Source organism: Urocitellus parryii, chromosome 1 (genome assembly GCF_045843805.1).
Source record: "Urocitellus parryii isolate mUroPar1 chromosome 1, mUroPar1.hap1, whole genome shotgun sequence".
NCBI lineage: Eukaryota > Metazoa > Chordata > Mammalia > Rodentia > Sciuridae > Urocitellus > Urocitellus parryii.
This window is the reverse complement of record NC_135531.1, coordinates 138,037,660-138,055,801: the sequence shown is the minus strand read 5'-3', so window position 1 is coordinate 138,055,801 and position 18,142 is coordinate 138,037,660. Positions and strand designations below refer to the sequence as shown.

Genomic DNA, 18,142 nt, shown 5'->3' with positions numbered 1-18,142 from the left:
TAATGATGGTTCCATAGAAAGTTAAGCAAAGAAGCAATTCCAACCCAAAACATAGTTCAAGAAATCAATTATAATATACTGCCTAACTCAATTGTGAATAATATTTACATAGAATTACTATAAACACTTCATTTTTCTTTCTCTGTTTTATATAGTAAATATTTGAGTGACTTACATGACTTTCTTTAAAACAGAATGAACATTTATTATAGTACAGTGGCTCGAAGGAAAGACTCTCAGATTTGCGTTTAGATGTCTGAGAGGCCCTGGCAAGTGTGTATCCCCAGGTTCTTTGTTTCGAGTGCCTGCGAAACAAGTGATCACAAGCTTAGTGGTTTAGATCATCATCTTACATCATATTTTCTTTGTGCATTTTAAATGGTGTTTTACCAACCACTGAAATTAGTGGTCCTGTGCATAAAACACATGCAAACGTGTATATATAGTATACAGAAACAATTTTAGATGGACCCATAGTGACAGAAATTTCTAGTGTAAAAGAAAAATGTATTCTTAGTATTTGAAAAGCCATTTCAAATTATTGTTTTTTGGTTGTTTTTTGTTGTTGTTGTTGTTGTTGTTGTTTACCTACTTTGGACTTCAGTTTTCATTCTTGGAATATGTAACTTAAACCAGATACTAATTTTAAGTAGAAGAGAAAAAAGAACCCTTTGTTTACTTCACATTTCTCCTGAGAAATGAGAACAGCTGGTTTCTTCAGTTTTGCTTTTAGTAATTTTGTTTCTGAAAAGATCACTATAGATTTGCCTAGAGATCCTTTTAAAAACAAATTTTGGGACCTCTTGCAAACTTCTCATCTGTTACAAGCTGCAAAATTTATATGGAGTTGGAAAAGGTCTATTATCTGCTAAACTCCAAAGCGTAAAATAAGAGTACTCACTTAGATTTGGATTTTAAACCTATTACCATAACCCGCCTATTTACTTATAAATATTTCCAGTGTGAAATATCTTTCCATTCTGTGCATTTTTTAAAAAACTATCACCTGAGGGCTGCTGCTGGGATTTCAGAGTAAGAAAGCTCTGTAAGCCAGAGAGGTAGAATTATTTATTTTTTCCACAAAAAAATATAGTATAAGGGGCTAGGGCTGGGGCTCAGCAGTAGACTTGCCTGGCATGTGTAAAGCACTGGGTTCGATTCTCAGCACTGCATATAAATAAATAAAATAAAGGCCTATCAACAACCAAAAAAATATATGTACATATTAAATTTATATATAGAAAGCTTATTAGCAAGTTTACTCTGAGGTTTTAATGTAAATATGAAAAGTTAGCATTCCGAGTAAGCTACTCAAGTTTTTATGGAGCAGATTTTTTTTTCAATCTCTGCAGTATATTACACGTTTCTCTTGCATTTGTCTGTTAACATCAATCAGGAATTTTTTTATTACAGTCTTTGAAACCAGACTTCCACTTGGAGTTTACCAGGTCTCATTACCACCCAGGAAAAGGCAGGGTCTGGCTTGTTTAACATCTGTGTCCAGGGCACTGTTGACTTTCACTCTTGATTCTTTGCTCATTGGCTTCTTTCCTTCTACAAGGAGATTTTTTTTTTCTTCTACTTCTTCATAGGAAACATGGTTTCCCTTAGTTCTGGGTTAACCATTCTAGTTTATGACCACAAAAAAGAGAAGGCTTCTTCCCACTTGAGCCTTTCCCAAGGAAGAATTCTAGCCCCAATTGTGTCATATGTGGTGATGAGTGTGTGTGCCGTGGTTGGAGCCTATCTGAGTCATATCGTTGGGGCTGGAAGAGCTTGGTTTCCCCTGAGAAAAAGAGGGAGGCTGCTTTCTCCAGGAGCAACACAGTATGCGGAAATAGTATGTGCCCATTGTAAAGATCTGAGGCTATTTATGCAAAAGAACAGAAATGAAATCTCAGTTGGTCATTTTGGTAAAAATATTATAGCTGTCTTAAATCTTTTTAGAAGTATAAAAATCCATTATTCATTGTAGGTCTGGAATTACCCTAAACTGTGTAGGTGTTAATATTTTAGGTGCAAAAAGAAGAAAAAGCTAGCTGGACTTGGTGGTGCATGCCTGTAATCCCACCAACTGAGGAGGCTGAGACAGGAGAATTGCAACTTCAAGGCCAGCTTCAGCAATTTAGAAAGAGCCTGTCTCAAACTAAAAAAAATAAGAAAGCCTGGGGATGTGGTTAGGGGTAAAGTGCCCCTCGGTTCAATCCCTAGTACCCTCCCGTATTCTTTAGCTTTTTTTTTTTTTTTTTTAATCACAGATTTAAAATTAAGGATATATTCTCTAGACAAACTCTTAGTAAACAATAATTTTGAATGTCAAAGACTTAAATCTCTTTGCCAAATACATTATTAACTTTGAAGCTATTTCATATCCTATTAGTAGAACAAAGTGAAAAAGTCAGAGCTGGAGACTTGTTGCTAGTTATATACCTTCAGCAGGGTTCCCGGGACCAGACTGTGTAAGCTCTTAGCTATTTCCTTTTTTCTTTTTCTTTTCTAACAATTTAACCTTTATTTATTTTTATTTTTTGTGTGATGCTGGGCATTGAATCTAGGGCCTTGTGCATGGGAGGCAGGCACTCTACCAAGTGAGCTATATATCCCCAGCCCATAGCTGTTTCTTTTGATGTATGTGCCATATTAAGTTAATTTGGAATTTGATAAGAAAAATGATGAGCAAAGGGTAGAAGCTTCCTGTAAATCTTAAGTAGTCAATTTACTTTGAGTAATGTATTGGAACTTCATTTTTCTACTATTTACAAAGTATAACACAGTATAATCTACATTTTATCTCCAGAGCTGGTCTGACTCAGCAGTAAAGAGCACAGATGGGAGATGGGCTAGGCCACCACTGATGCCTATAAATAGGGACATATCATTCAGGAATCTCTCTGTGTAATCATCGATTTTCAAATTGCGTGGGAGTAAAACCATGAACCATGACTCACACTTGAAGTGTGTTGTAGAAAACTTGGTTAGGGCCAAAGGTAAGGAATGAAAATGGTAAGAAACAGATCATAGGAGGCAAGGAAGGAGTTGAAGTCAATTTCCTGTCTCCAGTCTATGAAATACAAATAGGTACCCTATTTATTTATTTATTGACAAGAGTAATTTGATTTTTTAAAAATTGAGAACATTAGTAAACTAATGGTCACTGTATTTTTAATGAAAAGAATCATGTAACCTGATGACTTTTCAAATAATTAAAACATCAAAATTTGAAAACTTTTATTCCAGGTCTACAACAGATGAAAGAATGAAGACTTGAGTAAGGAATGGCCAGGAGATGTCAAGAGAGAGTTTGCCAGAGATCCCAGATTTAAAGGGAATAGTAAAACATTAAAAATGCAATTCGAGATGCTATTGAATGATTCAGTTCATGTATTTAAAGTTCTTAGAACTGTTCCTAGTGTCTAGTCAGCACTCCTAAGTATTAAGCATAGCATTATTGTTTTAAAAATACTCAGCTGTTAGGTTTGGGGCCAGTATTGCTAAACCATTGAGTTGTCAGTTTCTTTTGGAATCTCATTAGACATTCCAGCCCCCTCCTCATACCTAGATCTAAAATTCTGCTACTGGAGCTTTCAGCACCAGTGTTTTAAAAACCTTTCAGGGATTTTGATGTACCCTATGGTTTGCAAATCACTGCTTTAGAGGTTCCATCTAATATGACAGTTAAAACAATAGTGACAGTTGAAGCTCCTCTGTAGGGACAACAGTATTTCTGTGAATCAGAGAAAAACCAGCAGATAAATATTTTTTTAAGCAGAAATATAAACTTCATTAGAATTGGCATTACTAGGAATTGAATCCAGGGGCACTTTATCACTGAGTCATGTGTGTTCTAATCTTGAAATTGTGAATTATCTTGAGCTTGTAGTTCATGGTTTCATATATACTTTGACTATCACTATGTTACCCTCAAATTGGAAATATTCTCTGGCAGCTCTGGATGTCCCCTGAGACACCTTGACATAGTTCGGAAGCTATGGACTTAATTCAATATAATTTACAGATGGGAGAATGAGTTACACAATTGACTTCTCTAGGTCAGAGTTGAGTCAGTAGCATATGTAATTTGTCCACATCAGCATAAATAATTGCCATTTTTTTACCCTGACAGCACGGAGCTTCTTTCCACTGCCCGAGTGGCAGTATGTTTTATTCTTTCCCTCCGTCTTCTTCACCATCTCTGGCCATATCTGCCTGATGCTCACGAGGACCCTCAAGCTGGACCTCACTTGCTCTCCAGTGGTGTGTGTTTTGCTCATTAAGCTACCCAGAGAGTAGTCTTAGAGGAAGTTTTACCTTCTGAATGTTTTCTAGAAGCTGCCATGTGATGCTATTCGTAAAACGTAAAGGGAAGCACAGGGTAAGCAAGATATCTTCTATTAGTATTTTGGAGGCAGACAGGAAGTAAGTAGTGGGTTACTTTAGAAGTGTAAAGCCTGAGCAGAAATGAGAATAAGATTAAGTTCTGGGAAAAAAAAAATTTTTTTTAAGATTTTTTTTTAAAAGATGAAGTTCTGATGGATGTTAGACTTGGAATAATAAGTTTATGCCTGTGTCATACTGCTTTTACTAGTACACAATAAATAAGCTTTTATGTAAAGTTGTAAGAGTATCAGGAAAGTACGAGTTGAATCTTTTTTTTTTTTTTTAACTTTTCTATTAGGAAAAACTTTTCTATTGGGAAAGTTATCAGATATACATGGAAGTAGAGAGAAGGGAGAAAAATAAAGAGAAATACAGTACTCATCTAAAATCTAGTCAGTTTCTAAATTTTCCCCATTGTCCCATAAAGGTGGTTTTATAATTTCTCCCCCCTTTGGATTGAGGACTGAATCCAGGAGTGCTTTACCACTGAGCCACATCCCCAGCCCTTTTATTTTTCATTTTGAGACAGAGCCTTTGCGAAGTTGCTGAGCAAACTTGGTGAAACTCTTCTTGTCTCAGCCTCCGGAGTTGCTGGGATTATAGGTGTGGTGCTACTGCGCCTGGCAATAATGAGTTTATTGGTATATAATTACACAGCAATGTTATGGAAAGACATGTTGCCTAATCCCCTCTATACTAATACATGTTTGTGTACCTCTAGTCCTTGACCTGTTACAGAATAAAAGAATAACTTTATATTTAAAGTTTTGCAATTATTCCAGTGGCTGGCAGTCTTAATAAAGTTCCCTATAATAAGAGAAGTGTGTTTCCAGGAAATTTGGTGATTCTTTGCTACTGACAATTTAACATAGAACAGAGCAGAGGGCACAGTTTGCACATTTCCTGTTTTTTGCAGAGGCCTGCCTCTGGAATTCCCCCATTTGCCCACGATTTACATCTTGTGTCTCTGTTGAATTGTTGATATTTTCCTTAAATGTCTACATTGTACCTGAAAAATACTGTATTTTAGGATATTTATACTTAGAATTTTTGTTTTGATTCAAGAATTGTGCTGGGGGTCTGAAGAACACCTTGACCTTAGCTATCTTCTTCCCTCCTTCTCTGGAGCCTTATAATGCTGAAAAATCCTTTATTTTTCTTCACCTTCAGGTCTTAATATTCCTTTCTTTTGGGCCTTTTTTATTAAATCTTTTCACCTGTAGCTGTTGTGGAGTAGCCTTTTTTTTTTTAATTTTTTTTTTTTTAGTTGTAGATTGTCACGATACCTTATCTATCTATCGATCTATTCTTATGTGGTGCTGAGGATCCAACCCAGTTCCTCACTTGTGCTAGGCAAGCACTCCACCACTGAGTCCCAGCCCCAGCCCTTGGAGATCGCTTTTTAAACCCATCTGATCATGTCCTCTGCTTTAACAGTCTTTCAGTTACTTCCTATTCTTGGGAAGATAAAATCCTCAGTCCTGTATGCTGTATGCAGACCCAGAGTGATCTGAGTTCGTGCATGTTTCACCACTTTTGTTCTAGGACTCTCTACCCTTCCTATGCTCTTGTGATGCAGCCCTGTTCTAGAACAGCTGTGCTCCTTCCAGCTTGAGGGAACGAGGGACTGGAAGCTTCTGCATACATATTCCAGATATGGGGGGTTGCTCTCAACTCAGTGAAGTCAAGTTGAAAAATATTCACTATTTTCTGATTTTTACAGTGGCTACTGAGTAACTGTCATTTTCATAATAAGAGCTGAAGTCTTCCCATCTTTTGCTTTTCAGTATGAGAGTAAATTTTTGAAACCTGTTTACTTGGCTGCTTTTGAACATCCTCCCTTGGGAATTGCAATGTGTGCTAGAGTGTGTGGTGGCCTGACGGGTATGCTCCAGCATCATCCTGCAGTAACTCAACTGTGTGTGGCCATTGTAGCCTTCTGCCAAGTGCCAGACACACCCTTCCAGAGGAAATTCCGCAGATTCAGACCTGTCAGAGTTGCTTCTCTGCAGGTTCACAGGCAGGGGACGAGCTGGACTCCCAGGGGCCTGGAAGTAGGTTTGTTCTCTGCATCCTGCCAGTCCCTTGTTTAAGAGGGCCCTCTGGCTGAGCAGAGTGGCTCTGCACACCAGGAACAGTTGCCTTTGTGAGTTTGATTTTAGGAAGCCTTAGGAGAAAACTAGTCCTGTAGACAGCAGTGGCAGTGTTTCATGGAACTTAACTGCTGTCCTTTCATTTCCACTGGAATCGACTTCTCTATTCTCACAGGAGTGTGCCAAGAACTTAGCAAGCTCCATCTCTGCTCTTCACTGAGGATCTTACTGGGGAGAAAAACCCAATAATTAGTCTGCCCAGATATTGATAAAATTCAAATTCTCAGATGGTGAAGATACATTTGGATGTGTCTGGACAAATGGCTTCCTAATGAGGCAAATTTAATGGAAACTTAATATCTTATCAAGAAGAAAAAAGCACTCAACTAGTATTAGCACCTTCTTTTGCTATTTTAATCCTAAAAAAGAGAACTTAGTGTAGTTTCTTAAGGCTTATTTAAGGAATTATGTTTTATTATCCCAAACAAGACGAGTGTGCAGTGATCTATGTTGAGTAGGGTGAATGGAAATAGACAAACTCCAAATTAGGGAAAAGGTGAGAAATACGGTATAAGAAACCAGTGTGTTGCCAGGGTGCAGCACCCCAGGTCAGATGATAGCTGTGGGCTGTCAAGTCTACTGTCAGGCTTTGTATGAGGCATTTCAAGGGCACCTGAAGCAGCAATATGCACATTAAAGATAGCAAAGAAATAGAAAACTTAAAAAAAAAAAACATAGACAGGGAGTCCTGGCCCTCTCTTAGCTTTCTGATATCATTTTATTTATTTATTTTATTTATACATATATATTTTAGTTATAGATGAATACAATACCTTTACTTTGTTTATTTGGTGCTAGGGATCGAACCCAGTACCTCACACATGCTAGGCAAGCGCTCTACCACTGAGCCACAACCCCAGCCCCCTGATATCATTTTAATCTGAAAGTTTTATGTGACCCTAAGGAGCAGGGTCCCAGAAGACAGAATGAATTTTTTATTAGTCCTTCTAAGGGACTAAGAAGTAACTGAATTTGGAGAAATTTAATTTGAAATTTGGAGAAATACAGAAATGAGAGATTTTGTTTCCTAGTGTTATAGACGGTTCATATAGTAAAGCATTTTAAGGGGGAAAATTGAAAAACTTACATACAAATCCTCAAAGAGATTTTTTTTTAAAGAGAGAGAGAGAGAGAGAATTTTAATATTTATTTTTTAGTTATCAGCAGACACAACATCTTTCTATGAGGATCGAACCCGGGCCGCACACATGCCAGGCGAGCGCGCTACCACTTGAGCCACATCCCCAGACCCTCAAAGAGATTTTTTAAAATATTCTAATAACATAACAAAGAGCTCTTGAAAAATAACCATAAAAGATAAAAGTTGTGCCAGGTACATTGGCATATGCCGGTAATCCCAGAAGTTTGGGAGGTTGAGGCAGGAGGATCACAAGGGTGAGGCCAGGCCTATTTCAAAACAAAAAGGACTGGAGATGTAACTCAGTGGTAGACAGGCCCTGGGCTCAATCTTCAGTACTGCACATAACAAATAAATAATTTATGTTGCTACTACTAAAAAAATTACTGATCTAGAACTGAGGTCAGCAAACTAATACATGCAGGTCAGTCTAAGCTGCTGCTGCTTATTACAGATGAATTTTGCTGGATCATAGCTGCATTCTTGTGTTTGTAATCTTAGCTGATTTCATCCTATAGTGGAAGAGTTGAGTCAGAGCAATGATGGAGTCTTCATTGACCTGCAAGCTTAAAATGTTTACCCTCTGGTCTTTAAGAAAAAGTTTGTGGATTCCTGAGGGGATCAAGTTATTTTCCAAAACAAATTATAAAGAGAAAAGCAACTAGGATAATTACACACACACACACACACACACACACACACACACACACACACACGTAAGACAGAACACATGGAGCAAAAAAGAAATGTAATAGCATAAAACTCAAAAGATTCAGAAAATGTGTATTCAAATAGAGATGGGCCACCATGTGCTATGCAGAATTACTGGAAGTAAACCCAACAAACTTGAAGATGTCACAATATCATTGCTGAACTCTGAGGAGAAAAATAAATATTTCAGAAGAAAAGCATCAAGCTTCTTTGGGGCTTCTAATAATAAAAACTAGAGGACAGTAAACAGCACATAATAGCTTCTACAATTAATGTGTGAACTCTCTCCACTTTTGTGAGTTTGTAGACAATCATGTTCTGACCCAGAGGAGCTATTACATGGGACTGTCTTGATGAAATTTTAGAATTATTAGGATCCTGCCGCCATTTCAATAAGATGTGAACATGAAAATACTGTGTTAAACAGCAGCCTAACCCAGTATGTTAGTAACTTGCCTTAGTGTTGAGGCAAGCTGCAGTCTTGCAAACATTATACTCTTGGAAGTCAGTTGGGATAAGTGGTGACCAGCTGTGCCAGCAAGCCCCTCCCAATTAGAGTGCGGTATCTGAGGCATCAAGGAAAGCTTGGAACTGATCTAAGAGAACCATCTCTAGAAAGATAGCTTGTCAGTGAAACACAGCAGCAGGATAAGAAAATGTCTCTAATGAGAGAGTGAGTGGGGATGTTGGTGGGAGCAAGGACAGCAATTGGAGGCTGTTCATAGAGAAACAAGGTCAAGAACCCTGTAAGAAGTGGTTGTCAACAATTAACGACAGTCATTAAACCCCAGCCTCATTGAGTTTCCTTTTGGGCCAGAACAGACCAGAAAACTGAATGGACTGACTCCCAACCCCAAGACAGCTGAATGACACAATCACTTTAGTGGGGAAAGGTAGCTGGGCATAATCTCTAATAGCCATCAAAGTTTTGTTTGTGATGAAAGCTAGGAAATTAAGTTTAAAGTCAGTGTTGTGTGCAAGTCATGTATTCTTTGCTAACAGTAATGGTGACTGATGAAAATTTTACATTTTGTCACATTTTTTAAAAATGTATTTTAAACTGATACTTTAAAAATGTAAAAATTGAGCATGTTGATGGGGTAACAGTTAATGTTGGATACATGTATACATTGCCTGATGTTTAATCAGATTAAATATTTATCTCCTCAAATTTTTATCATTTCTTTATGGTGAAATCTTTCAAAATCCTTTCTTTTACCTGTGCTAGGTATGGAACCCAGGGCGTCAGGCATGCCAGGCAAGCATGAGTTCACCCCCAGCCCTCTTTGGGCTTTTTGATCTCATTTTTTTTAAAGAATCAAATTTAAAGCCAGGCACAATGGTGCATGCCTGTAAACACAGCAGCTTGGAAGCCTGAGACAAGAGGATCGTGAGTTCAGCTATCCTCTGTAATTTAACGAGGCCCTAAGCAACCCCACAAGACTCTGTCTCTAAATAAAATATAAAAAAGGGCTGGGGATGTGACTCAGTGGTTAAGTGCCTCTTAGTTCAATCCCAGTCCAAAAAAAAAAAAAAAAGTGTTATGATTGGGGTTTTGGGATGCACTTCCCCCAATCTGTTTTACAGCTCCTGTACATTGCCCATCTGTCATGAAAAAAAGAAAACATGTAATGTAGTTATGGATGGAATGGCCCAAAGTTCAAAATAATAACCCATTATTTTGCTTTACGTGTGTGTGTGTGTGTGTGTGTGTGTGTGTGTGTGTGTACGTACTAGGGATTTAATAAGAAGTAATTATGGTCACCTAAGTTAGGTGTTTTTGTGTTGTAGAAAAATTTATGATATTACTAAGCAAAGTCATTTACCATAGTCTAAGAATCTGTCATAAGCTTCTTTTTAGTAAGATCATTTTCTCAATACATTGTTTCCCATATTGTTTTAGAAAAGACGACGACGGATTGACCGAAGCATGATTGGAGAGCCAACCAACTTCGTACACACTGCTCATGTAGGATCAGGAGACCTGTTCAGTGGGATGAATTCAGTAAGTATGTTGGTAGAATGTGCACACAGGGCCTTGGGACATGGTCATTTGATAGATTCATACCCTCCCTCCCTTTTTAGGGGATGGGTGGATATAGATACTCAGAATTAAACCGAGGAACACTTTACCACTAAGCGAACATCTCCACATTCTTTTTATTTTTTGAGACAGGATCTCACTAAGTTGCCTGGCCTCAAGCTTGCAGTCCATCTGCCTCAGCCTCCTGAGCCTCAGTCAGCCTCCTGAGCCTCAGCCTCCATAGCCATGCACCACCACCATGCCTGGCCTTATTCTTCAGTTTTGTTTTGTTTTGTTTTTTCTTTTGGGTACCAGGGACTGAACTCAGGGGAACTTGACTGAGCCACATCCCCAGCCCTATTTTGTATTTTATTAGAAACAGGGCTCACTGAGTTGCTTAGCACCTCACTAAATTGCTGAAGCTGGGTTTGAACTTGTGATCCTCCTGCTTTCACCTCCCAAGCTACTGGGATTTCAGGCGTGCACCACTGCGCCTGGCTTTATTCTTCAGAAAAAAACAGAATGCAGGGACAGTACCAAATGAGGGTTGTTATCAGGCTCAGCCTTCCCTAAGTCTAAGGCCCTCTTTTCCCTGTGTCTAAAGTAAACAGGAGTCTAGGTGATTTCTGAATGTTCAGATTGAAAGTCAGAAAGACTTTTATAAAATCAGAATTATGATTCATCATATTCTGACTGACTGGACAGCACTAACAAAAGACTTAACCAAAGAACAGGGACTTTTACAATAGGTGGATGGATATCCTGGATACAGCAGACCTTTTTGTGACTTCAGTTACTAGGTAAGCAAAGGAATGACATTTGTAGCTTCCTGAAAAGGAAGTAACTTGTTTGTTTTAAATCTGTAGGAAAAGTACTTTGTTTCACTTTACTGCTTTTATAGAAATGTAAGTGTGTCGGTATTGTTGTCAAAAGTGTCAGTGGGGCCTAGGGATGCAGCTCATTTGGTAGAGTGCTTGCCTCACATGCACAAAGCCCTGGGTTCTATCCCCAGCACCCAAAAAAAAAAAAAAAAAGTGTCATTGGCTTTGTTTCCTGGATTGACATATTGACATGGAGTTTAAAAAAAAAAAAAAAAACCATGGAGCAAAAACCTATTACTTTGATTAATATGGTTATTTTTTTTAATTTATTTTTTAGTTGTAGTTGGACACAATACCTTTGTTTTGTTTATTTTTATGTGGTGCTGAGGTTCGAACCTAAGGCCTCGCATGCGCCAGGCAAGTGCTCTACTGCTGAACCACAACCCCAGCCCTAATATGGTTATTAATATATAATTATGTATCCATGTGTACAGAATGAGTGATTTTAGATTTATTATATGAGGGCTGGGAATTTATCTCAGTTGCTAGAGTGCTTGCCTAGCATTCACAAGGCCCTGAGTTAAATCCCCAGCACCACCACCAAAAAAATAAATAAATAAAATAAAAGATTTTTGGCCTGGGGATACAGCTCATTTGGTAGAGTACTTGCCTTACATGTACAAGGCCCTGGTTTAATCCCCAGCTCCCCCCCCCCCAAAAAAAAGATTTATTACATGATGAATCTTAATTCTTAATTTATTATCAACAGATGTCTTCTTAGCTACATCAGACTTTAAAAAAAAATCTAACTATAAACTGGGGATGATTGTGCCCACCTGTAATCCTAGTGGCTCAGGAGGAATAGGATCCCAAGTTCAAAGCCAACCTCAGCAACTTAGTGAGACCTTGACTCAAAAAATACAAAGGGCTGAGGATGTAGTTCAGTGGTGAACACCCTTGGGTTCAATCCCTGGTACCCACCCCCCAATATAACTAGAGGAGGAATTAAATTATAGTTTATGATATTTTGTTAACCTTTTAAATCTTGCCTCTGCACATTTCAGAATTTTCTTTAAGATTTCTTTGAGTGAAAATTATGTTGTAGATACACAACTCTTCTGCTTGCCATAAACTTAGGTGGAATTTTAGGATTACACTGGGGGCTAGATGTCCCATCTTCTTAGCCCAAGATGAGGATAAGGTGGACATCAGCTATTGCACAGGTTTTAACCTACAGGGTCAGATCACTGGGATTTCCTTTTTTCTTTTCTTAACATATATTAACAATTTAGTAGATTTCACTATGATATTTCTATACATGCACAAAATCTTACATTAACATGTCACCTTTCCTTCTGTGCTTTTTCTCTGGGACTTTTTATCAAGTGTGTCAGCTCTTTAGAACCAAATTTGTCTTCCAAAGGCTTTTTGTAGTCATCTGTGAGTTTGTCGTCGCCAAAGTGATGCCACCTCCACAGAACATTGAGTTCTTGTGGTCAGGAAGATAAGTCAGCCAGTCAGTTTCTTAAAAGTATCAGTGATAGTTCTTAAAATAAAACATTTTTTAAAAGGACTGGAGATGTGACTCAATGGTAAAGTACCTCTGCAGTCAATCCTTGGTACCAAAAAATAAATTTAAAAAATAAAGTAAAATATAAAATACAATTACACAACACATCACACATAAAACATATAACATAAAGTTTAAAAATAGGACTAGAGGGTTTTGTTTATACTTTTACCTAAATTTGCTATTTGAATAATGTGAATACAGATACTGCAGTAATACCTTATTATGTGGTATCATTAGAGTAATATATTCAAATTAGTAAAAATTTTCCAGATCAATAAAAATGCATCCATTTAGGGCTGGGATTGTGGGTCAGTGGTAGAGTGCATGCCTAGCACATTCAAGGTCCTGGGTTCGAACCTCAGCACCACATAAAAATAAATAAAACAAAGGTATTGTGTTCAACTAAAAAATAAATATTAAAAAAATATATTCATTTAACACAGAGTTTATTATTTAAATCCTTTGGATCTAAACAAGCTGTGCCTTTTATATATTACTATTCTCTTCTATTAACATATTCTAAACCTTACTCCAAAAACATTCAGGAAAGTCTTTCTTAAACATAATAAATTCAGGATCATGCTTTATGTTACAGTGAGTGCTCAGGAAGCACTTGGTAAATAGGTTAATGAAGAACAGTGGCCCTGTTTCCTCCCCTTCCCCTAGATCTTGGCAGTGGGAATGGCCCTTTGAGCTGATTTCATGATGCTTGATGAGACTCAGTGTTTTGACCCTTCACTGCATGGCTATCGCCTTCAAATCTTATTGTTGTGTTTTTTCTTCCAGTAGCCTGGCCTGATTTTCTAATTCTCTGCTTCCAAAATATTTCTGATTTATATGAATGAAAATGATATAAACTAGCCAGATATGGTAGTGCACATGCTTGTAATCTCAGCTACTTTGGAGACTGAAGTAGGACAATGTTAAGTTTAAGGCCAACCTGAGTAACTAAGAAAAATGGGGGCAGGGACTGAGGATGTAGCTCAGTGGTAGAGTACCACTGGGTTTCATTCATCCCCAGTACCACCAAAATAAATAAATAAATAAAAGTGCTTCACAGTTTGCAAAAGACTGTGTGTGTGTGTGTGTGTGTGTGTTAAAACAAAGTAAGAAAATATTCCTGTGTTTGTATATTTTAGTTTATGATATTTTGTTAGCTCCATTCAGAACCAGATGCAGTCCAAGGGAGGGTATGGAGGTGGTATGTCTGCCAATATGCAGTCTATCAGAAAATAGCCTTGAAATGTGGTTAGGAGAGATTATGATCTTAACCACTGTATAGATATGAAGCCATATATTCTAAGAAGATAAATAGTTTGTCCAGTTACAAGATTAATAAATAAACTTATCTTTGAATTCCTAGATTCTCTGTCAGACTATATTAAGACCATACATTTTGCACATAGACTTGAAGATTTATCTCTGGCTGGTCCAGTTTCATTCATGCTTATTTTCTTGCTTCAGAGTCTGGTCTAAGAAGTGGTCATGTATCTGAGGTGTCTTCAAGTGAAGAAACTACTTTTTAAATGTTACCAAGCACCTTGTGCATTACCAAGCTGACATTTCTTTAAAAGTTATTTAAACTGGGAAATAGAGAAACTAAAGTAGAAGAAGTTATCACAAAAAAAAAAGTCTCTCAATTACAAGCTTCACCATTTGTCCTTATAATCAGAAGATATTTAAGTTCACCAGAAAATTTTTTTTTTTCCTCTATAAAACTGTCCTTCTGACAAAAGCAGCCCAGCTAACATGTTGGGAAAACAATGGTTTCATTGTTGCACTGGACACCTGGTTTCTTACTTCTGTCTTATTTTGTCTTGTAGGTTAGCTCCATTCAGAACCAGATGCAGTCCAAGGGAGGGTACGGAGGTGGTATGTCTGCCAATGTGCAGATGCAGCTTGTGGACACGAAGGCGGGATAGCCCTGGGTCCTTCCCCAGTGAGTACTCAGAGCTGGGGGGCCACAGGCCGATGTGGCAACAACAGCCTTGCTTTAAGCCTCGGGTTAAAAATATGGGTCTTGTTCTTTATTATTTTTCTTTAACTGCAAACTTAGAAAAGCAAAAATAATTTCTTCAGCTAAAAGTTTAAAGGGATGGGCATAGACAGTTACTGTATTTTGAATATAAGTTTTGGGTGTTGTTTTCCTTATGAAGAATTTTAAATGCTTTAAAACATCAAAGTTGGGGAGGAAGCTTTTGCCTGAGATTCTGGTGACAAGATGCGGCTTCTTGTGTCCTTACACAAAAATGAAATTGTCATTTTGAATATTGATACTGTAGGTATCATGATAATCTCATGAGTAGTGCAGTAATCTTATATTTAACTTAATTGTTTGTGAATCGTTCATAAGCTTTCAAATTAAAAAGACTATGATGACTAAGAAGGGTGAACCTTGAAAATATAAAAATAATTTGAATTTTTCTTTTGGTTTTATAGGTCATTGTGAATTTCTATATTTTTCTGTCTACTATAATTTTTTTTGTCTTGTGATTGCATTTATTTTATTTTTAATTACAAAAAAGAAGTGCGATGGCATCTTATTCACCCTCTGTGATTACTCCAGTGAGATGTTGCTGTTCTGCTCTGAAGAAGATACTGTCAAGCGGATCCCGCCTTTTCTCCGCTGGCGTGCATGCCTTTGGACTCGTGGACTGAGTTCTTTGGATTGTAGCTGAATTTTCAACGTTTAATCAATGTGGATCTGATCTTAGCATGATTTTTATTTGTTTTCGTGAATGCTAGCACCATTTTGTAATTTTTTCCATTGTAGACATTTTCTTTCCACCTCCAACCCCCTCTGCCTTATGATTTCACTGGTAAACAAAGATCTGCTATTGCTAACTTGTCACTATGTGTGTATATTTTGGAAGATGTGAGACACACAAGCACAATGGTCATTTTTGTTTGTTTGAAACTTCAGCAGAATAGGTCTCTGCATGCTTTATGGAGTTGCTTTGATGGGAGCCCACGGGATGCCAGAGTTAACGTTTCCTTGCTGCCATGGGCTAATGATACTGCTGCTATTAGATGTCGTTCAGCTGTGGCACCAAGTCACATCAGTTTCACAGAAAAAAAAGATAACTTCATAGCTTATTTTAGAAATATGACTTTTTGGCCTATTTGATTAGAATTGCAATAAGAAAAACTTGCATTCATAAGGCATTCTTTCTGTTGTAAATGTTTGGTATATTTATATATATTTTGAGAGCAAGGCCCTGCGGTTTTGAGGAGGGGTGGGTCTGCATCTGGATGCTGGAACAGAGCTCTCATCCAGTCTGAGTGAGTTGCTCCATCCCATTAGCTGTCCATTCTTTGTGCACTTGTTTTCATTTCATGTTTAATATTTTGGCATCCAGTTGTTTCTGCTAGCAGCATGTTGAACTTACGGCCTGTGCTACTAATAGCAGACCACCAGAGTCATTGGAGTTTCTGTGTTCTGCATATTTTGGGGGCCTTGGGTGTTGCCAAGAGCAACACACTGACCTGGTGGAGTCACTGCTGATGAAGGCAGCCTATATGGTGGCTTTTTATGGTATTGGTAAGAAGCCTTTGCTCAGGTTCCAAAATGTGTTTATCTTTTATAAATTGTGTATTTCAAATATTTCCTCTTCCCAATTATAGCAGTGGCAGTGATTTGTGTTATTAGAATGTTTAAATCTTATGTCCAATTTAGGCTGAACTACCTTGGTAGGATTAATATTTCATGCAGCAGAAGGGGGCTTAATTAAAAATTCAGCTGTAAGGAATTAGTCCACTGCACAGAGGAACGGTTACCACTTTCTTTTCTAACTTCATTTATCCCTTTTCCCTTACCTTGGTCCCAGGTTCTTGTGAAACAGGAAACTAAAGACATGTTAGATTTATGTAGGCAAAACAACATGAAAGCGTGTCTCCCCTAATTGTTCTAAATTTAATTTACCCAATAGAGTAGGACACCAGAGTGCTTGATTCTTGTGTTTTGCAATTTTGAGCCTTCTTAGGTATCAGTCTCAAGCACAGCATCTGTTGAGGTTTCATTAGTGAAGATCAAATTCTGGAACTTGCCTGGGTCCCACTGTCATTTTCCTCAGTCAGAGTCAAGTTCCTGCCAGGAACACTGCTGTGGGCAAGCCCTGTAAGATGGATTGCAATTTTTTGGCATTATCAGCATGGATTCATTTTAGCTTTTAAAATTAGTAGTTAACTCCTAGAATGATGCAGGGAGCCACTGTCCCTTTTATCCAACTCATGATTTGATTTTATTCTTTTCTATTGCTCTCTTTTCTTGCTCCCAAACCAGTGAGCGTTGGAGTCTATCTCCAGGGTAAGCCAAAGGCTGGGCTCTTCAGCCTCTAACTGTCCTACAGCTGCCGCTGACCTCACAGGCACAGTAATTACACTGTACACAAGAGCACATGCCAGGAGTGCCTGGGAAGGTGCCAATAAAATCAAGAAATAAAAGTTACAAAGATATTAACTTTGGACATAAATATTTTATGGAGGCTTAGAATATTTGAGAGGAGTGAGGCGACATTCCCACCTGCATTAATGGGATTTGAAGCCTTGGGAGGTCATTTGTTCTCCTTAGCAACATCTCATTTTTAAACTGAAGTTAGTTAAATAAGTAGGATTTTTGTACTCCAAATTCATTATGCTGTTAATACTTTGCTGAAATATATGCTAATAGCTGTTAAGGGAAACCAAATGAAGATTTGATCACGTGCGTCTTGTTAGCAGTGATCTGCATTCTGTAGAAGAGGTACTTCCCGCGACGTAGGCATGAAGCGGTGCCAAGAAGCAGAGTGAGGATGCCGACTGCAGGGACCTGGGCGCGGCATTCCGAGGGCAGCATAGTCAGTGGGCCGGAGAGCCCTTTGTGAGTACACGAGCCTTCACTGTCATTAAATTATAGCAGTTTCATTATAGAGAATAAGTTTGCCTTGATTTTGTTTAAGATAACTTCTGCTCAGCACCCAGAAGATAAAATTGACATATTTTTATAATATAAGCATACTTTTTTTGTACATTGTGTTCATTCTTAAATAAAGTGAGTTCAGTGTTGGCTTGTAGATAATAAAAAGAAAGTATTGATTTTGATTCAATAAATGTTTTCTTTCACTCCTGATTTTTCCATTTCATTCCAGGAATTGTTGGACACTTAGGACACCTTTCTAGCATTCTTGTGTTTTCAGTGGTATAACTCGTATGCAAAAACAGTTCATCACTTTTTGCTTTAAAAGAGGATTTAAAATTGTCTGTGATTTTTAACTTCAAACTTTACTATATAATTTAACCTATGCCTACTCAGAATGAAACTTAGGACTTCATCTATAATTTTTTTTTTTTTTAATGTAAGATGGAATG

The 18,142-nt window shown here is 37.8% G+C and overlaps 1 protein-coding gene across 2 annotated transcripts in view; it reads left to right on the top strand.

Moving 5' to 3' along the window:
- The window catches only part of Cdc42se2 (CDC42 small effector 2), an 85,626-nt gene extending 67,730 nt beyond the window's left edge, over window positions 1–17,896 (top strand). For both annotated transcript variants that reach the window (XM_026400162.2, XM_026400160.2), the window contains 3 exons: window positions 10,283–10,384; window positions 14,620–14,735; window positions 15,236–17,896. In XM_026400162.2, the coding sequence (XP_026255947.1) occupies window positions 10,283–10,384; window positions 14,620–14,718 (201 nt within the window). In that variant the 3' untranslated portion in view covers window positions 14,719–14,735; window positions 15,236–17,896. The remainder of the gene's footprint in view (window positions 1–10,282; window positions 10,385–14,619; window positions 14,736–15,235) is intronic.
- The last annotated feature ends 246 nt before the right edge of the window (window positions 17,897–18,142 follow it).